The sequence below is a fragment of the Stylophora pistillata genome, chromosome 11 (assembly GCF_964205215.1).
Source record: "Stylophora pistillata chromosome 11, jaStyPist1.2, whole genome shotgun sequence".
Lineage (NCBI taxonomy): Eukaryota > Metazoa > Cnidaria > Anthozoa > Scleractinia > Pocilloporidae > Stylophora > Stylophora pistillata.
Genome location: NC_142529.1, coordinates 29,564,095 through 29,589,174, shown reverse-complemented (window position 1 = coordinate 29,589,174; position 25,080 = coordinate 29,564,095). Strand labels below are relative to the sequence as shown.

Below are 25,080 nucleotides of genomic sequence, written 5' to 3'. Positions count from 1 at the left end.
TTTGCTCATACAAAGAGCTATTTGTTCACTACTAAAATGAAAACATTAAGTGTTAAATTGCGAGTACTTCTTTTACAATTTTCTTTTCTTTCCCCTACTCCACACAAATGCGCTCACTAAATTCGTAATAAGGCAGAGAAATTGTTTATGCAAAAATTAAAAATTTCAGCAACAAAGTTTTCATGAACCGAAAACGAATAAGAAAAAAGTCAAAAGAAAATACTTTATCGTTATACAAATGGGCTGGATCCATCTTAATTTCTTTTCTGATCAAACTCGTTTCCTATGGCGTTTAAATTTTAACGTTGGATTGTGCTCTTAAAATGCTAACTACTTTTTTATATCTTACAGTATCTTCTTTGTACCAGGAAAAGAAAAAACAAAAAACTCGAAACTAAGACTAACATTCATTCAAAAACATTTACACCATGAGTAATAGCGAAGTTATTTACAACAAAACAAATATCTGACTTCCTTAAAAAATATCCCGGCTAGGCAAAATGGAATGACAACATTCTTGGATAAAAAGAAAACAAATAGGATTTGCCGGGAATGTCAACCTTCATTCCGATTTTTCGGAAACTTTTCGCACAACTTTCCTCATCAGGTCTCTACGAAAGAAACGAAAAGTGGAAAAATGGAATTAAAAGAATAAACTTGCCAAGTATTCTTCAAGGTCTGTTATTGAAGGCATACTCATAAACGTTACAAACAAACGTGTTAAAATAATATCCAAACTATATACCGAATACAAATATGGCGTCCAATTTGAATTGCCATTGTTCTAGACTGACTAGCCTCGTCTTCACGTGGAAACACAAAAGAATCATTACATGTGTGAGAGGCTAGTCAGTCCAGAACAATGGCGATTCAAATTGGATGCCATATTTGCATTCGGTGTATAACCCAAGGGCATTTTTAAAACCTTCGACTAGACTTCGCCAGACTGCTTTACAGAGATGATCAAATTAGATGCGATTAAAATGGATTACAAACCTGATAAGATTGAGCTTTTCCTCCATTGATTCCCAGTGACGCCTTTCATCGCTATACTCCAACATCTCTAAACGGAGGCGGAAAACAAAAAGAAATTCAGGCCGAATGGTACTTTTTTCCAAATTTGCAGGAGGCGGCCTGGCCAACTAACTGGTTAGGGTGCTGGACTTGTAATCCGGTGTCCCGGGTTCAAGTTCTCCACCCTGCCACTTGCTGGATTTGTTCTCGGTTGCCCCGAGTTCAACTTTCTCGGTTGCGCTCTATAAATAGCCCACTGGTCTGCCTCCCGCCAGTGGGATTTTTGAGCTCTTAGTTAGTCTACATTGTGGCTGAAAAGCCCCTAAAGGGGAACTTCAATTTATGTATTTATTTATTATCTATTTATTTCTATTCACTCGTGGCAAAGTAACACCGACGTTGCACCGAAAGGTGTTTCAATTGTCACGAAGAATTTCTTTCCTATATCAACACAAAAGCTGCAAACCTTTGGCCAGTTCTGTTTCACTGACTCTGTCACCTTCCTTGTAGTATTTCATCCTTAAATTCTGAAAGACAAAAATTTGAAGCTTGATCTTTTGTTCTCTATAGTTCTTGTCACTGTTGTTGCTGCTACGCTGTTCAAGTCCTGCACAGCGGTCATTGTTGAAAAGGGGGTAGGTTTCTAAAGAAACTGTGGTGTGTCACACACAACCTACAATTCCTCCATTCGCTCTGACGAAGGGCTAACGCTCGAAACATCAGCTTTGAAACTCTTTACGGAGGCCAAGTTCCATGATTAATTTAGTTGATAAAACCAAAATTACCTTATTATTAAAAGGTAACGCATCTGAGTTTTTAATACCTTAATGAAACTAGAAACGGTTTAACAATCTTAAAAAATGTCATCTTCATTTTACAAGTTCGTCGAATGAAATCTGTCTTAATCCTTGCAATCCTTTGTCATTCGAGTTCCTTCGTGTTCAATTATTGCCTCCTCGGTTTTTTCCAATCTGACCAAACTAGCATTTCGTTGTCTCCTTTAAGTTGAGGTTAATTTTTCATAGTGCAATGTCTCAAGATATCGTAGAGTTCTATTCCTTCAAAGTTTGCAAAAGTCTACAGGGACCATGAGCAAACGTTCAAACAAAAACAATATGAAAGACAAAGTAACAAAGCTAATTATGAAGTGATAACAATTCTAGAGGCACTTACAAATCTGGGAAATCTGCTCTGTTCCAGGCGAGTGACAATTCGCATTCGATCGATTGCATACTGCAGCTTTGCGTTACTTTTGGCTTCGCTGTATGTGTAACTCAACTGTGCGATAAGAACATTGAGCAGAATCACAATCACCATCGCCATGTAGGCTAAGAGAATGAGTATCGCTAACCAGCTGAAATCAAGAAAGAAACAGAGCACAAGTTAGGCTTTGTGTTGTAGTTGAAAGAACCTCTTCCAAGAGGAAGCTGAAAATTGAAGCCACAACATGTAAAATAGCACAGGAGAATTCCTCCTTTCTTTCTTCTGGATTCATGAAAAAAATGCAACAAAATCAACAAGACAATAACAATAACATTTATTATTTGTATTGCGCCTTTTCTATAAAATATTCAAAAGACAAACCAATCAAAAGCAAAAAAACCAATGCAACATTCTATAACTATAACAAGACCTTGAAAAATAACGTGACCTAAATATCTCGTTCGGGGTGGTTATAGCAACATGCCGTAATTTTTGACCAATCAGAGCGGCTGCGCGCACATTTCTTTAAGCATCTGAGAAAGTACACTAACAGTAGTTATGTGATGGCCAAGAATCTACATCAAGTTTTGGATCGAATCCTTGTAGCTGTCATTACGTTTAGTCATCGCGTCTGAAAAAGTCTCGTGATGCGAGAGTAAAATGGGACAGATCACTTATGGAGACGAAAACGTTCATTACCTAAACTTGGAGTAGTCTTCTTCAACTGGTTGTTGTTCAGCAAGGGCTCGAACGGCAGCCAACATTAACCAGGCGTAATTACTGTTAAAAAAAAAGATAAATCAATTTCTAATAAGTAGATAACTTTCGCATAGCTCGTAAACTATTTGGTTTCAAACGGATTCTCGAGGACTTTCGTCACTTAAAGTCAATTTACGCAACCTCTCGTGCACTCTCATAGTTTAAACTGTTTCTCTCGTAAACTCTTATCGCTAGAAATAGTTTCTTGTGGAATTTTGCCACTTCTCGCAAATTTCCGTGAGCTCTTGTGAACTATTGTGCATGTATTAAGAGAAGAGTGCCTGTTCTAAATGCTGGGGAACAGACCAATCATAAGCAAAAATCTTACGTGAAAAGCTCTTGCGAGCCTGTGGCTTTAAGCGCCATAAACATGGCGCCACAGAATCCAATGAACACGACCAGAAACACCACACTGAAACGAGTCATGTCGCGGTAGATGATCTTGGCGAGAGTCTTGGTGTATAGACCTGTAGTTCTTGGAAGAAAAAACTATTAGTCACACAGAAAAGAAAGAAACCATAAAAAAGTAATAGAAAAATCTGAGACTTGCGTTTGAGAAGTTAGTTGCAGTTTTGCCAGCTGAATTTAACTCGATCCAGCGCTGTTACTCCGACTCGACTGGACCATAATTGGGCATGGTCGGACAGTTAAAACGAGGAATTGTTACTAAAATATCACATTCCTACTTTGAATTGAGGAGCAATAAATTGCATGACCTATTTTCGTCAAAAATGAAATCATTCAGAATTGCAGTTCCTCGCGCAGTTCACAGATATGATTTTCCTAGATTCACAGTCGAATAAAAAATGTATTATCACTGAAGGGGCATTTAAAAAACTAATGATCGCAAAGAGGTCATGCTATTCTCCCCAATTTCAACTTCAGGTTATGTTGTTTTAAGTTTGAGGCTGCAATCCAAAATCTTAACACCACTATATTATACTTAACGAGCGACTGAACGAGGGTTGTTTACAAGTGTATTTGCAGAAGTTTAGTGAGGCCTTAATCTCAAAGTTCCCTCGGAACACCTCACCCCATCAAGGCTGGGTGAGTTTTCCACAGGCGGCCACATTTTTCCACTACCGACATGAACAAGGCGGAAGAGGAATGTGTTTCTACAATTGTTCCAAGGACTGCTCGTAGATGGACAAATCATGAATACCTTGTAACGCACGAAAACTTGAAGAGTCGAAGAAAATTAAACAAATAACCGAGGGCTGCCACGCTCCACTGATATTTCACTTCAGCAAATCGAAGAGGAATCACAAGAAACGTCAAGATTAGACCCGACCAATCAAAATAATTGTACGGATCTTTGAAATAGGTACTCCATTCCCTAGAATATAAAAATTAAATTCAGTTTAGGTTTTACCGATATACAATCAAATGGCTCCATCTGCATCGCGTGTTAGAGTAAACTAAGGCAATTTTCCATTCACAAAACGTTATTTGTTGATTTGTAAAGACTGAAAAGAAAACGAAACACCCACAAAAATTAACCTCACCGTTCTGCTTCGTTGACCTCTTCGAAGAAGTAAAACATAAGAAAGATTATGGTGATAACTTCACAGAACAACCGCAGACCGTCCGCTTTACCGCTGTACTGTGTTGGATCGTCGAGAGTGGAGGCGTAGATCAGTGCGTAAGATAACAGTGTTAAAAACACAATGTAGAAAGACGCTTGAACGCTGAAACGGAAAATGATAACATTGGTCGAAGTGGTAGTACACCTGTCGGGAAAGCTACTAGCGTTACCGGCGAGACACAGTTGCCCGGGACGCCAAGTCTGACTTGAAGTCAGTCTTTGCTCCTCGACCCTATACCCCTAGAATTAAAAATGGCTACCTCACATTTCTAGAATTTCTGAGCAGTTGTTTGTCTAAAAACAAAAAAAATAGACAGTTAACTCCAAGTTTCATATACGTAATTAATTTCCGCAATAGCCCTACGCTAATTTCAAATATGGATTCCTCGGGGAGAACGCTAATTCAAAATTCTTACCAAAACCACCAATGACCAAAGGTGTTCCATTTTGTCATAACCAACATTCGTACCACAGGATGTTGTATCGCCTCCTACGAGGACAAAAGAAAGTAGCAGGCATTAACCAGGTTTTCGTGTGTTACTTTGCGATAATCACGGAAGAGGTTCACAATAGAATAAAGAGCAATTCTCCATTGAGAGTCCAAAGATATGCGGAGTTTTACTGGTTTTACTATACTTCGCTCTGTGATTGGTCCAGAAAACTCGCACCACCCTCTTGAACAATCAGATGCAAAGCGTAACTCAATGGAAACTTGGACCTTGCATTTTCCCGCGCTTCTTGTTTCATTTCTAACTTGAGCCCTCATTGGCTTCTTGAGACTTTTCCCTTTGCTCTGATTGGCTGTTGTGCTTACTATGGTTTTGTCCTTGCGACACTCAAATGGTTATCTTCTTGCGACATTCAATCTCTGTTGCGTTACCAATGGGAGAGACACTGCCCACAAATGAAACCCTTCGGAGTACACAAAGATTACTATATATAGCCAGCATATTGTCTTGCGCAATAAGAGCTTCAATACAGTGGCTTGGTACGGCCTAAGATGATGAGAACATGAACTCAACTGGCGCATTTTTGGCACCACTTTGAGCATTATATATATGCAAAATATATATAATGATATATATATATTACATCCAAACAAAATATATCTATATTTTGCAAAAATTATTTGTCGGTCGCGAACTGTTGCATCCTATGGAGATAAATATAAAGGTTTCCGGGGTCGATCACTTTAAATTTCGTTGGAGATCTATTTCTTTAACAAATTTATCGCTAATTTTGACACATCTAGAATTCAAAGATGGAAAACAGTCTGCCCACATTGTCGCTCGATTAACAGAAAGATGTTTTAGTATAGTATATACTTATGGGGGCTGACCTCGCTGGGACCTCGAGTCCGTACGTTAGTCCCTCATCTAGTACTTTTTTTCTATTCTTTTTATCATTATTCTTTGTCACTAAATGGAAGTTACTATAAATAAATAAATAAATAAATAAATAAATAAATAAATGAAGATCTCATGACAGTAAGCTACTTAACAGTGAAGTTTTCGACCCACAGACAAACTTGTGCGACCTTGTGATCAAATTAAGTTGAGTCAGTCCTAAAGAGATTTCTTCTTCCCAGAAATACCGTATACCGCTGATGAAAAATAGCTTGAGAAAACAAACACAAGCTCAAAAAAAAAAAGCTCACATTAAGTCCTCAGACACAACTTCAAATCGGGGACAGAGGTACAAAAGAAGAGAAACACAATCAAAATTCACCGCGTACAAGTTTATCGATCACTATGGTCTCATGAGCGACGTGACAAATATGAAGGTCACCTAACAACTGCTCTGATAAGTTTGGAATGAAACCGAATTTATTTCAACAAAAACAAAAACCACACTTGCTATCTCAGCCTTTGTAGCTCAGTGGTTAGAGCACTGGTCTTGTAAACCAGGGGTCGAGAGTTCGAGTCTCTCCGAGGGCTTCAATCGATTCTTTTTTTCTTTAAATTCTTTTTTACGGGGGTAAGGGTGGATCATATCTTCGCTTGGTAAGCCTTCTTGCGTGTTCGTATGAAAATCTTCACATGAGAAACTTATCAGTACAGAGTAAAAACAAGTTCAAAAGTGTAAATTTTCTTGGAAAGAGGAGGAACAGGTTCTGGAACTCTCCTATTACTTCAGTAGTTTATTGCTGTCATGTCTCCTTTTCTCAGCAATCTTCATATTCATCTTCTGTCCTTTCATTCCTCTATTCCCCTTCCCTCCAATAATACTTTGGACATTCACCCTTTGTAAACCCTCCGTCTACCTTCCAATAGAGCAATTTCCAACTAACTGTGGAAATTAAGAAACCCGGGATCACATTGGTTCTACTTAGCTTTGACCTGTGCGTGATTGGTCCAAAAAAACGCACTACTCTCTCAACCGATCAGATGCAAAACTTAAGCCAAACACGAATTGGTCACCGCGATCTCCAGCGTTTTAGGTAGTTTTCTTGTTTTTACTTTGTGTTTTTAATTGGCTTTTTAAAATAGTGTAGTTTTCGCTTGCCTGCGCTCCCACTCCTTTTACTACTGATTGAGAACCTGGAAAAGGCAACGCCTCTCTTTCAGAGCGGGATCGGAGGGAAGTGGGGGAGGGGGGGGGGCTGGAATTTGCAAAATTACTGCAGCCAAACATTGTATTCAAAATGACGTATTGCTCACCAAGAGCACACAGCACGTTTCACGGTATGAAGTCTTGATGTTACCTTATCATCACTTTCTGCAATGCATCGGAGAGACGAAATCGACTTTGGATCAAACTGTTCAGCAATCTTTGGTTCCCTTCCCAGGTCATCGGCTTCCAGCAGATGATAGAAAAAATCATAATTCAGTGGATCGTCAGGAACACTGCTCCATGCCCTCTCAATACGATCACTTTTCTCTCCTGTCTCTTTTATCTTTTCGGGAAGATATGGCCAGTGAGGGTTGACAAGCTGATCTAATACAGCCACCACTGTTTTCTTGGGAAAGGAAAATGAAAAGGAAACTGCTTACTTTTGAGAGACTTTGAGGGAGAAATCGCTACCTAATGCTAAGAGGTCCATGTTTAAGGTCAACTTGTGGTCTTCTTGGACAAAACACTTCACTGGCACATTTTCTAATACCACACCCTGGAGATTTAATGGGTACCAAATGAACTGGTGGAATTATGGAGGGGAGAGGCAGTAACTGGAATGAATAGCCAAGCATGCTGTCCAGGGAGGGTACTGTAGCAATATTCATGTGTTTTTTTTTCTTTTTTTTACACTTTGTCATTGATTAAGAGGTAAGAGGCTTAGGTATTTGTCTCAAGTGCAGACTGGTCATCTGTTCCTGAAGAGTTGGTTACTTCTTTGATTTGTTAACTCTTGACTCCCTGAAGTGATTAACATATAACTTCACCCTACAATATCCATACATTGTCCAGGAAACAGGCTATGAGAATACTCAAACTCCTGTTAACTGTAGATGTAGAATTTTATATATTCGAATGTATTTGGTACGGGACCCTGGCTCATTGTACATCTCGAACTGAAATAAACCTACCTACCTACCTACCTACCTACCTACTCTGGCAGAAGTTGTTACCTTGATCTAACACTTCATTTTTGTAACTTATTTACAAGGAAATGTGTAGCAGCTAAAGCAGAGAGTTAACAATCAGATCTTGGAAGCTGAAGGGTGAAAAAAAAAAGGGATAAAGGGGTGAGGGAACAACAAATTCATTTATTCACAGGCACTACTTACCTTCATGTCCAGTTTGTTTGTTTCTGGATTTCTATGGCTGATGATCTCCTTAAAGTTGAATTTGGCTCGCTTCAGGTCATCATCGAACAAAAACAGTTCATGGACCCTGAAATATAAAATCAAAATATGTAACCAGTAAAATACTTTTTCAAGAACACAACATATTCATCCAAACCTTGGAAATTAGTCATAAATTTTAAACCCTGCCGAAAAAAGTCTAGTCTTTAATGATGATGAAAAAATAATATAAGTTAAAAGTTTTACATAGCACTTTTTAATCATCACGTGTGGAGGCGCAGTGGCCTCATGGTTAGTACGCTCGACTCAGGATCGAGTGGTCCGGGTTCAAGCCCCAGCCGGGACATTGTGTTGTGTTCTTAGGCAAGACACTTTACTCTCACAGTGCCTCTCTTCACCCAGGTGAACAAATGGGTACCGGAAATTTAATGCTGGGGGTAACCCTGCGATGGACTGGCATCCCATCCAGGGGGGAGTAGAAATACTCCTAGTCGCTTCATGCTACAGAAACCGGAGTTAAGCACCAGCCTAATGGGCCACTAGGCTCGTAAACAGACTTTACCTTATTAATCATCATGTGGGTCCTTTTTCCAAATTATTTTGTTTGATCATAAAATCAAGTTATGATGCAATCGAGAAATCAAGTTTTCCCTTTAAGAAATATTTCCACCTTACAAATTTAAACAAGGACTTTATCCTTAAATTTCAAATTTAGAGTCCTATTAAATTAAAATACATGTGCTGTGTATGATGCACTCCCTTTCTAACAATTTTTAAAAATTCAATAACTTTTTTAAGTAAATTAATAATTTAAGACAATCAAGCCGTGAATGTTAATAAAATCAAATGTTTTCAACCAGAAGGATAAAATAATAAGGGAAAAAAATTTCCAAACAATAGTGGTGACATCACATAATTTTAGTTTAATTTAATATTATACTTTTATCCTACATCACAACACAGACAGTGGGTTCTATACTGACCAGTCATGTTTCATCTGTGATATCAGATATGCCGCTGTTTCATCCCTGTGTGACATCAGAGCCTTTTCAACTGGTAAAAATGGCCTATCATCATCCACTTCCTCTGTTTCTAGGTAAACAAGTGAGGGGTACTTTTTAACAAGCAACTTTGCCACATGAAGGAAATTCTGTTCTGCAGCCAAGTGAAGCAAAGTTGGACGAGCTGGGTCTTCTTCCACACGGAAATACTTGTACTCTTCATCACTGTCCTTGTCTAAAATAATTTCAGTGAAACGGCTAATCTGTGAAGAAGGAAGTATAATGTAAGTTACACGCACCTTTTTCAATTCTCATAATGATTGCACATGCTGACTTTCACAAGAAAAAAAAACAACAGGTTGGTTTTTCTTCACAATCAGACAAGTCTTGCTGGGTTTTTGTGACATGTGATTTTACCAAATGAGGTGATTAAACACCCCTCTTCAAGTAATTATCGATATCTCTTGAATGACACTGCCCTTCAATGTCATCAATTTTTAACGTCCTTATCTGAGTTCAACCTGTACGTGCTATAACATGTTATGTTCTTCACAAAGACAATTTACCCTCAAGGGGTGTGTCTCTGTTTAGGAAAATAAATGATTGCTGGCAATTAAACTACTACACCAGAGACACCTGATAAAAATGCTGGAAGCTTGAGCCTACTGTGGACTTAACAGCAGTACTGCAGTTGTAGCTTCATGCAAATGAAAGCTGCACAAGCTCTGACAGTTCAGGGCTTTTGGCAAGTAAGATGTCTTTACCACACCATAAATACACTGGTACAATGTAAATACAGCCCACATAAAAATAATAAATACTACTCTTGCAAGCTTTGTCTATCCTTACCAGGTATTCTAGACTTGCTATCAGTTCTGGTTTGTCTTTATACTTTTCACTGATTGGCCAGTCACGAATGATCACCAAGAGGGTGTCTTTGCCATGTTTGGCTATCAGTCTGTCGATGCGAACCTCATCCATGGCTCTATTCCATGACACATCTCCTGAATTAAACTTTTCTTGTACCTACAAAGTGGTTAAAATAAATTTCAAAGGTAAAATCTGTTCACTTGCTATATCTGTTGCCATATGTGTGCTCTGGAGAAGAGAGATGTACAAAGCAAGCTTTAAGTCTGCTGACAGAGATTCATGATTTTTAGAATTAATCAGGGACAAAATCACTGCAACAAGCTGCTAGGACTCACCCGTTTTAAGATTTACAACAATTTACATAAAGCAACTTGCATGATTTTCTTTGTTGAAACTGCTTTACTTTTTTACACCCTAACATCAGTATTTATATTCTCCAGACTGTTCTCTTAACATTCCTACATGTATGTTCTGTCATGGAGAATTTGTTTCACAATACTTAATTCTTATTAACTGAGCGGGAGGTCTGTATGGGAGAATCTTGACCGAGGTCGCAAGTACAGACCGAACACAGTGAGGTCTGTACCAGCGACCGAGGTCAAGATTCTCCCATACAGACCGACCTAGCTCGATAATAAGATGTTTATTATATGGCTGTATCTTATATGCCAATTAACTTTTATATTCTTTGTACTTTTTTTTCTAGACCAGTCTAGATGCCGGTCTAAATGGGAAAATCTAGACCACTTTCAATATTGATTTCAGCCAATCAAATTCGTGAATTCGGTAGTTCCCAGTCCTTGTGAGACACAGTCATATAATAAAGTACTATACAGTTCTGTTGTCTAATTTTTAAATATAGACTAGTGAGCAGCACTTCTGCGAACAGTAGTTGTAAAACTTCTTTCATTTTCCGACGCATTTCGTCTAACTGTCATAGACTTTTTCAGGGAGTTTTACAAGTATAACTAAACGCCAGTATTTATAAGCCAAAGTTACAGGGGCCGATGACCGTAAAGGCTTGGCCAGACTTACGAACAGGAACAGGCGAAGTTGTGAAAATTTGTGAAAAATTTAACCCGTGTAAGGCAAGGTGAGAAAAATATTTTGGGGGCCATGGTTTTAGCTACTTCGCCTGTTCCTGTTCATAAGTCTGGCCAAGCTTTTATGGTCATCGGCCCCCGAAACTTTAGCTTGTAAATACAGGCGTTTAGTTATGTAAAACTCCCTGCAGAAGTCTACAATAGTTAGATGAAATGTGTCGGAAAATAAAAGAAGTTTTACAACTACTGTTCGCAGAAGTGCTGTTAACTAGTCTATATTTAAAAAAATTTTTAAAAAATTAATTGAAAAATTTTTAAAAAATTAATTGAAAAATTTTTAAAAAATTAAAAAATTGCTACATGCATAACTCATTAAAAATACAATTGTGTTTGCAGTCATTTTCTTCATTCTCTTGATCTTAATAATTATGTGATTAAGGCTGATACTTAAAAGGTTAATTGCAATAGCACTGCACCCTATTGCATTGCAATAGGTGCTGCATTAGCACAGCAAAAACATGATCCCCACAACTTGACTTGTTTTGGATGCAGCATATACAAATGTATGTATGATTGGTGCTGCATTAGCACAGCAAAAAACATGATCCCCACAACTTGACTTGTTTTGGAAGCAGCATAAACAAATGTATGTATGATTGGTGCTGCATTAGCACAGCAAAAAACATGATCCCCACATCTTGACTTATTTTGGATGCAGTACCTACGAATGTATGTGCTTCGCCGGAGAAACCAGCTGTTGTACAGACTGTTATTACTATTTTGTGTCTTAGCTTAAGAGGCATCTGAGACAAATGAGGTACATATTCACTTCACTCTGAACACTGGACAAACTCTAACATTTCAACTCCCAAGATCTCATTCCTAATTCTCCTTACTGTTTGCAATGCAACTCTTCTGATGTTAGTTTGGGGAATTTGGTATTGAATCAGCTAATAATCTCCTAACTGATATTTTTGTTAATTCCCATTACTTATCTTCTTGATACTGTAAAGAGAACTTCTGTAATTGTCACACACAGGAGAGTGGTTAAACAAAATCTAGTCATGCCTTGATATCTTTCAAGAGAAGGCAACATCAGAAATTTGAACATACTTAACTACCTTTATAAATGATTCAAAGTACTTAATGTCAACAACATCGAGCACTAATTAAGAGTCTAGCGACAATTGACATTTTTATACCTAAAATTAAGAGACACGTGGGATGTTGAACATTCAGCTATTTTATCAGTCAAATTTCAAATTAAAATGTCGAGATAAAAAAGGTGATCGTTAATCGTAAAGCATATATCCAAGAATGAAGTGTAATCAAATCATCTAAGTCAGAAGGAATGCAATGATATATTAGCATTCATGCAAGCCTGCAATTTTTATATTGAATACTACAAATGCTCGAAGATTCAACTTAGAAATAAATAACAAGATCCTTTAGCTGACGAACGCAAGATGAAATTGTTTGTGTTTACACGATTCATCGTGAGGTTTTGAGTAAACATAAACAGCAAGCACGCGAAAAAAGTGTTAATAAAAGACAAGAAATTATGTTTTAGGAAGCAAAACAAACTGTATGTTTGAAATCGAGGGCGAACTGTTTGCAACAAAACTCTCACCTTTAACCAGAACTCCTCGTCAAAAGGTTGCTCCAAATCATGTTCTTTTTTATCGCTGTTAGGTCGCTTTTCTTCCATCTGAACAGCTGTGTACTCGTTGTCTAAGTTTGCCATGCTGGATTCAGCTGCATTTAAGCCCAAAGCGACGGAATTCAATCGGTCATAACATTCCTCACGCCCAAATCAAACCGAAACACAACATGCACGCTTGACAAACCTGCTCTGTGATTGGTTACAATCACTGTGACCGGAAGCTAGATCAACTTCCGGCAACACTGCAGTAAGCAGAATACGAAACCTTAGTAAAATTTCTAAATTTGTCTTTGGAACATCAAATAGCGACTAGAAAAAGGTTAAAAGAGAACTTAAAATAAAGCACGACTATGAATTCCCTCTTTCATTAATTTTTTATTGCAAAACTCGTTACAACAAACTAATTTCACTGATATGTGGGCTCAGATGTAACGAATATAAAGAATTTTGCTAAAATCATGAAAATATTTATGAACTACCAACGTATAAAAAAGGTAAATATTTATCATTCAAAATCTAATACAACTAGTCAGTAATAAACTACTTCGTGAAGAGTCAAGCTGTCTATCACAAGTTTTACCGTAAAAGTGAAACGTCTTCAATCTGAGCTAAATTTTATTCGCTGTAAAAATGTAACTAAATATGTATTTCTGTTTCTCAACCAAAGTTTAGAAGCTATAGCGACACCCTTTGACGGTAAAGACCGTTTCTGTCTTTATACTAAATGTTCAGGGCATCGAAAAATACTTACAGATTCAAATCCCTTTCAGAGAGAATCAGTTCTGTCCTAATTTGTCCCTTTGATCGCGGCGACAAGAGCATTCATTTTTTCCGACTTTTCAAAATCTTGCGGCCGTAACTTTTCCACGTCGGTAAACCCGAAGTGGAAATCTCTGGCATCAAGTGTAACTCGATCGATCCCCTTTGGAGGCCATTCAGAGGACATCTTTTCCCCAAACGAGATACTGAACACCTTTCCATGAAGATGGCCATTTTCATCAGCCAACTGCTTATCACGAAGTATAGTTTCCAACTGGGCGATAGCCTCCGATGTTAGGCAGATCAAAACAACGTTGTTCAACTCTTCAAGCCAGGAAAGCCCTTTTAAATCCTCTTTTTCGTCAGCGATGTTGACAAATTTCGTCACGCGAATGCCTCCATTGGCCGCTGTAGTCAAAGCGTCGCAGAAATTTCTCACGATTTTAAGCTGCTCTGCGCTTGACTTGTGAAGAAGGAGGATTTTCTTTGTATCGCTCAAGGTTTTACCTCGTGAAGATGGCGGTTCAGGCTGTGAATCTGTTTTCTGTTGACTCTTTTGCTTCGCCGTTGAATCTGCGTTACCCATTTCTGAAATTACTAGTCGAGAGAAAAAAACCTCGTCAAAATCATAAATTTCTTCTAGAAGGAATAACGTTTTTAAATCGAGACTGGCTTCTTGCAACGTAAATTATATCTCATTATGTGTAATAATATGCAAAAATAACAAAAACGACGTTGAATTTATCATCTGACCGTAAAAAGGCAAAATAATCACAATACACCTGCTCTGTATGAATTAATAATTACTGCACTTCAAAAGATCTGAAACGATTCTTGTATTCAGTCATAAACTTCAAGTCGTATCAAAATTGATTCAGTTTATTTCTTCTGCTATAATCCTCTTCGTTTCGAAAATGAAAAAAAGAATTGATCGATAATTGATTCTAGAATAAACAAATTTTTACGTGTCTCCTCGTAACCGTAACGTGTAACTCGAAACCAGATCGTCAAGGCCCTGATTACAAGCAGGTAGGGTAACCCAAGTGCTAGGGTTACCGTGGCAGGAGGGTTACAATAATGCTCCCACATTTCTTCTTTTTTTCATTGACGTGTCTACAAGGCAGCTAGGGTTACCCTAGCTGCCTTGTAAACGCTCTGCTGGGGATAACTCGCCTACCCGGGACAACTTTTTACCTGTTTCCAGACCCTTTGAACATTGATAACAATGCGTGCGGTTACCAAGCATATGTAAGTTGTCCCGGGTGGTAGGGTAACCCTAGCACAAGGGTTACCCTCCTTGCTTGTAAACAGGGCCTAACACATGTATGCGACCAAAAGGGCGTCGTCTCAATTTATTTTTCGTTTTTTTTTTTTGTTTTTGTTTTTATTTACATGATATTAATCTATCATCCCTGAGCGATGGAAACGTTTCCTTCGAAAGTTACATACAGATCCTCTGGATAACTTTACATGAAGAAGCAATAGGAAAATACACAATTATCAATCCCATTTTTACACACATCCATAGAATACTGCATATCACGGAAGTGTCTGTAACTGTGAAAAGGCCTCTCATTAATATGTAAAACAAATCAAATCTTTCCCTTGATGTACCCAAACTGGAAGCACTTTGAAATCCTTCTTTTACATCCATGTTAAGGCAGTGTTCCATGTGTCGTGACAAGCTGAAGTATCATTTCCCACTGTTTTTTAAGGTAAGGTTCAAGTATTTTTCCTTGTAATTCTAGTGCGCTTGCATGCAGAAACGTGTATTGCGTGTTCCAACCATATCCGTATCGAATAGCAGCTGTGGTCTTTTGTTTCCTGTCACGAATCTCTAGTGGTGATTAAAGATTGTAATCGGATTACATTCGGTCATTTTGATGTCGAACAAAAGGCCAACCAGTCAACGCTAAGGAACTAAGTGTCGTGCACAAGTCTTAGATCACGAAGAAACAATGATGCATGTTTGACAGTTTAGGTTTGCGGTCAGATGTAAGTATCTTGGGCGTTTGCGTGTGCTAGCAATAAAACTAGGGAACTTTGTAACATTAAGGAAAAATGCGTATGATGCACGATCCTTCGCAGTAGATAGCGCTATTTATGCAATAGCGAAAATCAGACCTGAAAAAAAATCAGGCCTGTACGGGACTCGAACCCCTGACCTCTGCGATACTAGTGAAGCGCTCTACCAATTGAGCTAACAAACCAACTGGGAGCAGGCCGTTAAGTTGATTCGTAATACACCCGTGATGATAAATCAGATACCGTGATGATAAATCAAATTAAGGAAAAATGATTAGAACAGTTGTGATGAGCGAAAGTATGACTACAATAAAGTGAAGAAAACGACAGGTACAGTCCTGAGTGTTTATTGAACCAGCTAGCGCGGAGATATTCCTGACGCAGTTCGAAAATTCCGCAAAACCATGGCTAATCTGAACGACAGGTGAGAAACAAAACTGGAAACTTATCCAGGTCACGCAAGGACCAAAGCTTAAAATATGTCTTCAATGGTTTCCGCCAAAAGTCACGCAACAAAAGGGAAAAATCGGAACAAAAATGCGAATTTAGCCAACTATTTGGCGAAAAAAACTTTGTTTAAATCGTTAATATTGGCAAAAAATAATTAATAAAATTTTACTTACAGGCAGCATAGAGAAACTTAGGTATTACACCCCGTCAACTTTGTGACCCTGGTCAGCCTATTTTGGAGAGCGTGACTGTAACGATGCGACTGTAAAATCGTTGAATGATCTCCTTTCTGTTTAATCACAAATCAAGCAATTTTCTCACCGCAGATGTAAAAAATCCTTGCGAAGTGTAATTTTATTTGAAAGAGTACTCATGGCCTGACGTTGAGCACGGTTTTTCGATGAAATAACATAAACTCAACTTGGGCATTTAAATGGCACAACAACGATAATCGATTATCATAATATCAACCTTGAAATACTTCCCAGAACCAAGAAATCTTGATCAAATGTAATTACTTTCGATTTATGGCGAGAAGTAGGGGTAGGATGACATCAAAAAATGTTCTCGAGCGCGCGAAAGTCATAAGATGTCGCCAGAAACCAACAGATTGTGCATCAACTTTGAACATGCAAATTTGCTCAAATCGCCCAAAAATACCGTAAACAAAACGGGTTTTAAGAAGATCGGAACGATTTTACTTACCAAATGACGATGACAGCGGCTGCAGAACTGTGCCACAGTCCTTCTTAAACTGTGCTAGCTTGGCAACGAAAATTAAAGGGTGTAGAACACGACAAATTGCGACGAAAGTGAAAGTGCTTGCGTGTCATGTGTAGGAATGTGAATCATTAATATGGGTTATTAATATCTTGACACGTCACATGAATTTTGATTTGAAATTCTGAGACAGAGGGCGCGATTTCGAAGGCCAGCGGGTGGATTTCTGAAAGTTGCGTCTCGGCGCGCTTAAAATTCCCTCTATTAATTTTCTCGAGGAAAGTTATTTCAAAATATCACATTTTCTGCTTTTTTGGACTTGATCGAAGACAAATTGACAGAAATTATCGATTCTTCATCAATTTCAACTCCATATCACGTTAGATGGTGCTTGAAAATTCAGTACTAGAATGGGTGTGGTCGCCTCATAAAATTGAACCAATTTATTAACAGCGGAAAAGTTTTAATTTTCTTTCTTCAATTTGAACAATGTGTAAGATTAAGCATGAATTCACCTGCTCGACTTTATAATTTTGCTGCTTTGTCCACCTTTTTTAACTTGTTCCAAAGGCTTTGTTTCGCTTTCTTGCCAAGGTCATTTAGATAGAGCACGCACACGATTCCCCCTTAGTTTTTGAACCTGATCGTGTTCAAAAAGTATTTTTCACTTTTTGAATTTTTTTTCTGATCCGTTCTTAATCTTCCCCTTCTTCGGCCATCGTTGTTCCTTCCCGGCGATATGTTATTGAATCTTTACAATCTTCATCTTTTTGAAAGTGATATATTTCTTTCTCAAGTTGAAAATATTTCAACTTCGTTTACTTTTATAAGCACGCCTCCCTTTTTTCGGAAGACGCAGAAAAAAATTATTTAATGGGTGTTTTTTTTGTGTGGGTCTGTTTTTTTGTTTTTGTGGATGTTCTGGACTGTAAGTTTCATATAGGATGTCAGTTAGCACTGATTGAGAAAATCAAAATAGATATATGATTAATAAAAGAGGTCAAAACAAAAAAAGAAAAAAAAGGAGAGGAAAAAGGAGCGTAGTTAAACGGAGAGCAATTTTATAAGAAATGAATAGGTGATCGTTTTTCGTTGAGGATTGTCTGATTTTGGACGATTACAGTCGGTTTTTTAAGAGGATAGTGTCCTAGTTGGAACGATAACTTAACTTCCAATTTTGGGTGATAATGTACGTTCCTCAAATTTCACAGTTTTTCATGAGCTTCGTTCTCAGAAAACTTTTCGCATCTCGGAAAAGATCATTTCCGCGGACAAATATTAATCCAACAGATATTTTTGCTCGTGCGCGATTAGTCAGAAAGCATCACGTGATCGAATAACTTTCCTAACTAAAACGGGAAGATATTCGAGAATATAATCCACCCATTAATTTTGGTGCGATTTTATTGGTTACTTTACATCACGTGGTGCAAAATAACAGGACCGTTATCACGCAATAACCCCCGTCCGCGTCGATGTTTGTCCTCCGATTTTTTCCGTGAAAAAGAAACATAGTAAACACAAGAGTTTCAACTTTTCCGTTTTCCTATTTACATGGAAGGAAACCAAACTAATTTTTTTTTTTTGCTTGCTTGCGTCAATCACGCGCATTCGCCATCAGATCATCAATGGCTCTTTTACTGTGTTTACGCGCAGTTTAAGTGCGATGTGAAAATTAATGGGAGGGTTATAAAATAAATATATCTCGTTCTGGCTTGCTGGTATGTCGGCTGATAATGGCCTTGGCTGATAGATTGTCCTCAAAATTTCATATTTGCCCTCGAAGCTTCGCTTCTCGGTCAAATAATCATTTTTCGGACAATCTCTCAGCCGCGGACATTATCAGCCGACATACCAACCGCCCGAAGGGGTTTATTTACTAAGTATACCCCACGTGATATTCTTCAATTTTACGTTTGATACGGAAAACTCTGTGCTTGATAAAAAAGCGTTGTGTGGTTGGTACAGAAGAAGGAACATGTTTTCTTGTTCATAAAATCTCATCAGTGAACGCTAAAAAGTGAACATCCCACGCCGAAGCTGTTGGCATGTTCCGCGCGATTAAAAATATTATATTTGAAGGATAAAAAACATAATTGGCCGAAAGCTGAGGCAGATAATACAGATTGCAAGGGTCGATAACAAGTATTAATTATTGAATGAGGTTGAGTGTTATACCATGAATTATCAATGCCGAAGTCGGAGTCATCTGTCATGATATCATGCGAAAACCGAGTTCAATAATTGTGTTATTATAAATTTAGTCAACAAGCTGTATAGGAAGACACTTCTCTTTGAGTACGCAAAAGTTTGAGAACACTACAAGGACGAGGGGCTTGGAAACTAGGCACACTTTGAACTCGACATCATGTCCCAATATCCTCTGCGGGTGTTGGGTTACCATGTCAACTTCACATGTTACTGTATATTGGCTGAACGCTCTCCACCAATCAGAGTTTCATCGCAAGTCTAATGTATGACAATTCGTGATGTCACGAGGAAACCGAATTCAATGATTGTTTTTTTTTTTTTTTTACATTTTGTTAAATGCCTATTCAGCCATCTTGAGTTTCTCTCTGAGCCTCACGAACAAGGGGCTTGGATACTAGACAGACTTTGAACGCGATATGATAAGAGTAAAATCCGCCGCAGATATTGCACTTGTCATGTCAACTTAACACGCTATTGTATATTGATTGAATACTCTTGACCAATCAGATTTTTCATAGAAAGTTCAATTCGTAATAAATATATCTTATTCCATGGTTTAACGTATAATACACGCAGATATTTCGCGAGTTGCGTTGTATTTTTCTGAGCCCCAGATATAACGTCATTTTCGAGATAGACAAAAAATCGCATCACCACCCACGGAACGTCTATTGCAAGTAAGCCCGACAAGTTCATCTGAATTATGACGGTTATGTCCGACTCAGCACAGTGCTGTGCAATGTAGGACAGCTCTGTGCGACACCGGGCGCTTTGGTCCAATTTAGGACACTTCCGTTCGATCCTGGAAAGGACAGGTTTCCCGAATAAAGATGAATCAAACACAATCCATTGTAAATATCAATTTACTTTAATTTACCTTTATCGCGAAAATTTTGAAATTGAACCATAAACCTAGCCATTTTCTGGTAACAAAAATAAAAACAATCGACTTCTCGAAATGAGGTCTTTAGTGTTAAAAAAAACAACAAAGATAAAAAAATTAAAAGGTAAAATTCCCGAAACGCATACGTAAATACAAGTACCAGGTCTGTTTAAAATTCACCTGTTTTGAACTGTTATGTTTAATTTAATATTTGTGTTTAATAAACTATAGCAACATAATATAAATATAAGGTAACCGAATTTAAAAAAAAAGTATTATGAACATAAACTATAAAATACTTCCAATACTTCTCAAATATTGTAAGAAATAGACAACTTTTTTGAGAGACATTTTTCGGCATGCTTATGCCATCTTCAATCGATGAGTAACAGAACGTGAGTGATTATATGAAACCCTAATTTCCGCTGAGTTTGACGTTCCTGACAATCTGGTAAACGTCAAAGCAAATTCTTTTCACTCCAAATTGTTTTCACTCTTCCACTTTTTTTCACTCTTCCGCTTTTCAGTTTTTCATAAAAAAAAACCTACACTGGTCTCCTAACAAATTCCTTTAGTTTTATTCCCTCACGCTACAAAATTGGCCTTATCCGAACTCTTATTGACCGTATCTACAAAATCAACAACACCTCTTCCGGCCTTCAAAACGATCTTAAGAAACTTTCCGACACTTTAAAACGTAATTCTTTTCCTTCGCATATTATTGAAAGTACTTTCAAGCGGTATCTTGACGGGTCCTCCTCTCAAAATAACCGGAACATTGATCACAATAATACACGTCACTTTAAACTCGTTTTTGTCGGCTATTTTAACATTATTCTAAAATAGCGAACCTCAAACTCCGACAACTCACTAAACGCTTTTGTAAATCGGACCTAAATATCAAACTAGTTTTCACTTCTTTTAAAATTAAAAACATGTTCAGTGTTAAAGATCGTACTCCTGATGCTCTAAAATCCATGGTAGTTTATCAATTTTCTTGTGCGGGATGTAATTCCCGTTATATCGGCGAAACTAGTCGCCACTTCTCTACTAGGATAAAGGAGCACACGGAAAGCGATAAAAACTCGCATATTTTTAAGGATTTCAACACATCTCCTTCTTGTAAGAACAAATACTCCCTTTCTTGCTTTAGAAATCTGGATTCTGCTAACAACTCAATTGATTTAAAACTCAAAGTAGCTTTTTATATAAATAAGATCAAACCTGAACTTAACAAACAATTACAGCATTATAACATTTTTCTAGCGTTTTAGTTCACACCTTTGATGTTTGGTGTCAGGTTGTAATTAGTACCCACTTTTGTATTACATTATACTGTAACTATTTTATTCATCTACTCGTCTGTTATATAATTGCTCACGTTCTGTTACTCATTGATTGAAGATGGCATAAGCAAGCCGAAAAATGTCTCTCAAAAAAGTTGTCTACTTCTTACAATATTTATCATACTTGCTACTACTACGAACTTCTCAACTAGCTGCAAATATAATACTAACAATAATAATGACAATAATAATAATGAAATAATAATGACAGTAATTGCAATAGTGAAAACTAAAATTCTCCTTATATTATTTCCTCGCAGTATTTGTAGTTACCTCGATACATGTATATGTGACAACCAGTTCGAGAGTTTAACTTTTCTGGTTACATACCATGGTAATTAAGTTATAATATATATTCAGTAATTATAAATTATGATGTGATATTAATACTGGTTTATTAATACCAGTGGTGTTCTAAGTATAAATATGCCGGTGAAAGAAAAATTTAAATACATCTATGTTTAGTGATAATAAATATGTGCGTTGCAAGTTCCTGTGAGATTATTTGTTTGACTTTACAGAGATAGTTCGTGTTGCCTCCCTTGATTTTTATTGTGCATTATAAATCAAGGAAAAATAACTCTGACTATCATCCATGACTCTGCATTCTCACGTCTTAAAGCGTTCGAGATATATGCTTTGAAATAACAGCGCTGCGGAAGATTTCAACAAGATATTTCTCGACTGACAGCTATTTATTCTCGATCAGGCCTCATCTGTTTGACCATCTTTCTCATCATATCCCTGAAAAGGAAAAAATGAGGATTTCTTAAGTTGAGTGTCTCAGTTGGTAAGTGGGTGTCCGGGTAGATAGGTGGTCGGGTGTCTTGGTGAACGGGTCAGCAAGTGCCTGGGTGGATGAGAAAGTGTTTGTGTGGATGGGTGGGTGTCTGACGTAGGTAAGGGGGTGAGTAAATGGGTGTAAGAATGAATGAATAACTGTCCAGTTGAGTGGGTACGTGCAGGTTTCTGGGTGTACAAGAAGGTGTCTAATTGGATAGATATGTGCCTGGGTAGATGACCAAGTATCTTACTGTGAGGGGGTGGGGGGGGATGGTTACTGAAGTCAGTGGGTGTCAAGTGAGGTGAATGATTTTCACGGTTGATGAGAAGGTTTCTGAGTAGGAGGGTCTGTGTAGATTCTGAGCATCTGGGTGAACAGTGGCTTGGGCATCTGGGTGCAGGAGTTGACATTTTGGTGGATCAGACGTTACCTGACGGGGGGGGGGGAGGGTGGGCTTTAGGGAAGGTTTGAACATGTATAAGTGGGTACTGAACCAAACAAGCGAAAGGAAGAAGGAAATGAAATCACGACATTTACCTGATTGCATCAAGCTTCTCTTCCACTGACTCCCAGTGATGACGATCCTCAGTGAATTCAAGCAGTTCTAGAAACAAATCGAAAAATTCATGAACAAAATTTCAAAACCTCTAAGAACAAAGCAGGCCAAAGTAAGCGACGTTTAGTCTTTTGAAAAAGGATCTCATGTAACGATACTGGCTGAAATGTTTCCATATTTTGTGGATGAGAAGATGGTCCAATATATTCTTTTTAACCAACAAAGGAGCGAGCTGAAGAAAAACCAAATGAAAGCAAATCAGTCATACTCCCGGGGTTTAAATTAAAATCTCCCTTAGCCCAAACCTTTTGCAAGTTTTATTTCACTGATCCAGTCTCCTTCTTTGTAATACTTCACGCGTAGATTCTGCAGAGAGAAAAGTAATTAGGATGAAATACTAACAGCGCAGTACCGCTATCTCAGCTCTGAACTCTCTTATATGCTCTCGTACTCAAAACTCATGAGCGCAATGTGCCTCAATAAATTTATTTGCGCTGCCATTTACATACCAGAAAAGGAAACCTCTCCATGCGGGTGAGCAGTGATATCCGATCCACATCATATTCCAGACGGGCGATTTTCTTGGCCTGGGTGTAGGTCGTACTCATCTGTGCAATGAGTATGTTGAGCAGAATCACAATCACAGTCCCCATGTACGATAACATCAACAGAATCGACAGCCAGCTGCAAAAGAAACAGAATCGCAGAGTTTGGCGACAATAAAAAACAAAACAAAACAAAACAAACGTATGAGCAATATTTTGTACTTATTTTCAATCAGTTTTAATCTTTTCCAACCTAAGCCCTACACGTTCGCTTCACAAATTTTCTTTCCATTTTGATCGTTTCTGTCCCATCAATTAATGTTTTCAAGTTTTCTTCACCGTATTGAAAAAAAGTTCACATATTCTTCATCGATTGTTGGGTGAAGTTAGAAGTCAGTTTCACTTACTTGAAAGTTGAGTAATCTTCCGCGATCGGTTGCTGTTCGGACAGTGCACGAAATCCACTCAACAAAACTTCTTCAAAACCACTGTAAAATGCAAGAAAAAAAAATCAGCTTCTGTTTCATTTTAAGAGAAACGATGGCATACATTGAACACACACCTGAATTGCTGATTTTGCTTGGAAGACTGAAGAGACAAAAACAAGGCCCCACAGAATGATAGAAACACAACAGCAAAAACTGCCATAAATCTCGTTACGTCTTCCTGAATGATCTTAGCCAAGGTCTTTGTGTACAGCCCTGTGGTCCTGGAAAAGAGAGATAAAACAACTAAGCTGCATAAAGGTGAATTTTGATAAATTTGTCCGCAAAAGTGAATTACGAATGAGTGTTGTGGAACAAACCAAAGTAGCGACCAATCGGACCGAAGGAAGCTATCGTAAGGAGTCAATGGGAAGTCAGAGTGAATACGTGTTTAGGGACTGAACCTAATAAGCGCGGGAAAAAGCAAGTTACCAAGTCGCACTTGGTTTAAAATTTGCATTTGACTGGCGGAGAACTTGGTACGATTTTTTTTGTGACCAGTTACGGAGAGAAAACAGCAAAACCAATAAAACCAATACAATTTTGGATCACTTTGGACACTCAGCTGAAATTTGCATAAATCAACTAGGTGAATACAGAAAAACAAAGAGGGTTTCTTACCTTGTTACACAAGAAAACTTAAAAATCCTCAGGAAGTTGAACAGGAACGCTAAAGATGCCACTCTCCACTGTGCTTTGTTATCAGTGTACCGTAAAGGTATTATACACAAGATCAACACCAAGCCTAACCAGTCAAACAGGTTCATCCACTCTCTGAAGTATGAGTGCCACTCTCTGTTAAAAGATAAAGATAAAAAAGAGTGTTTCAGAGATTGGCAGTGTCTTCAACTCACTAGATCATAGCATACCTATGATGCTCACATAACTTTCCTACATCACAAACTTGCTTTCAGACAGGGACACTGATTTCAATTTTAATGTATAGTCAGAAAAAAATCCAAGTTCCAGATGGGATTTGGATTTTTTCCGACTATACATTAACATTGTTATTCGTTTCATCTTACATGGACACTGATTTCATTACGACAAAACAATAATGTAAAGAAGCAACTTACTTTCTCATTTGATTAATTTCTTCACAGATATAGAAGACAACCATAAGAAGGGTGACAACTTCACAAAATCCTTGCAGTGAATCAGCAGCATCCCTGTATTGGGTAGGGTCCAGTTTGGTAGAGCCATAAATCAGAGCGTAGGACAGGAAAAGCAAGTAGATGACATACAATGCTGCATGAAGACTGGAAAGAACATAAGATTAACTCAGAATTGTGCCATCTTTTGAGATGTCCACCATAATTGGCAATTCAGATAGCAAGTGCTTCCTAAGATTTTATGAAAAAGGTGTGTGTATAATGATTTTTATATTGTCCCACAAATGTGGCATGCTTACCTGAGAAACCAATGTCCAAAACTG

At 37.9% G+C, this 25,080-nt stretch overlaps 3 protein-coding genes and 1 non-coding gene across 7 annotated transcripts in view; 1 reads left to right on the top strand and 3 right to left on the bottom strand.

Moving 5' to 3' along the window:
• Positions 1-388: 388 nt before the first annotated feature.
• On the bottom strand, positions 389-13,063 carry LOC111321163 (transient receptor potential cation channel subfamily V member 4). Its single transcript, XM_022923958.2, has 14 exons — positions 12,849-13,063; positions 10,155-10,331; positions 9,288-9,568; positions 8,287-8,392; positions 7,266-7,520; positions 4,978-5,051; positions 4,482-4,664; positions 4,139-4,312; positions 3,305-3,451; positions 2,917-2,997; positions 2,188-2,368; positions 1,481-1,541; positions 997-1,063; positions 389-611 (listed from the first exon to the last, which is right to left on the bottom strand). The coding sequence occupies exons 1-14, from the start codon at positions 12,960-12,962 to the stop codon at positions 563-565; spliced, it is 1,950 nt and encodes a 649-aa protein (XP_022779693.2). The 5' UTR covers positions 12,963-13,063; the 3' UTR covers positions 389-562.
• On the top strand, positions 6,426-6,498 carry Trnat-ugu (transfer RNA threonine (anticodon UGU)). Its single transcript has one exon. It is a non-coding gene; the product is annotated as a tRNA-Thr (tRNA).
• A 173-nt stretch (positions 13,064-13,236) lies between the features above and the next one.
• LOC111321241 (uncharacterized) lies at positions 13,237-16,963 on the bottom strand. 4 transcript variants are annotated; one of them, XM_088737988.1, is made up of 3 exons: positions 16,821-16,963; positions 16,289-16,404; positions 13,237-14,237 (listed from the first exon to the last, which is right to left on the bottom strand). In XM_088737988.1, the coding sequence occupies exon 3, from the start codon at positions 14,224-14,226 to the stop codon at positions 13,669-13,671; it is 558 nt and encodes a 185-aa protein (XP_088594114.1). In that variant the 5' UTR covers positions 14,227-14,237; positions 16,289-16,404; positions 16,821-16,963; the 3' UTR covers positions 13,237-13,668. The 4 variants fall into 4 exon arrangements, with proteins under 4 accessions (XP_088594114.1, XP_022779804.2, XP_088594113.1 ...); XM_022924069.2 differs by lacking the exon at positions 16,289-16,404; XM_088737987.1 differs by lacking the exons at positions 16,289-16,404; positions 16,821-16,963 and adding an exon at positions 15,255-15,442.
• Positions 16,964-19,893: 2,930 nt separating this feature from the next.
• LOC111321235 (uncharacterized) overlaps positions 19,894-25,080 on the bottom strand; it is a 10,617-nt gene continuing 5,430 nt past the window's right edge. Inside the window, exons 6-14 of the mRNA XM_022924060.2 lie at positions 25,057-25,080; positions 24,722-24,904; positions 24,267-24,440; positions 23,723-23,869; positions 23,568-23,648; positions 23,125-23,299; positions 22,921-22,981; positions 22,597-22,663; positions 19,894-22,019 (exon numbers count right to left, since the gene is read on the bottom strand). The exon at positions 25,057-25,080 is cut by the window's right edge and continues 50 nt beyond it. Coding sequence (XP_022779795.2) covers positions 21,971-22,019; positions 22,597-22,663; positions 22,921-22,981; positions 23,125-23,299; positions 23,568-23,648; positions 23,723-23,869; positions 24,267-24,440; positions 24,722-24,904; positions 25,057-25,080 — 961 coding nt within the window. The 3' untranslated portion in view covers positions 19,894-21,970. The remainder of the gene's footprint in view (positions 22,020-22,596; positions 22,664-22,920; positions 22,982-23,124; positions 23,300-23,567; positions 23,649-23,722; positions 23,870-24,266; positions 24,441-24,721; positions 24,905-25,056) is intronic.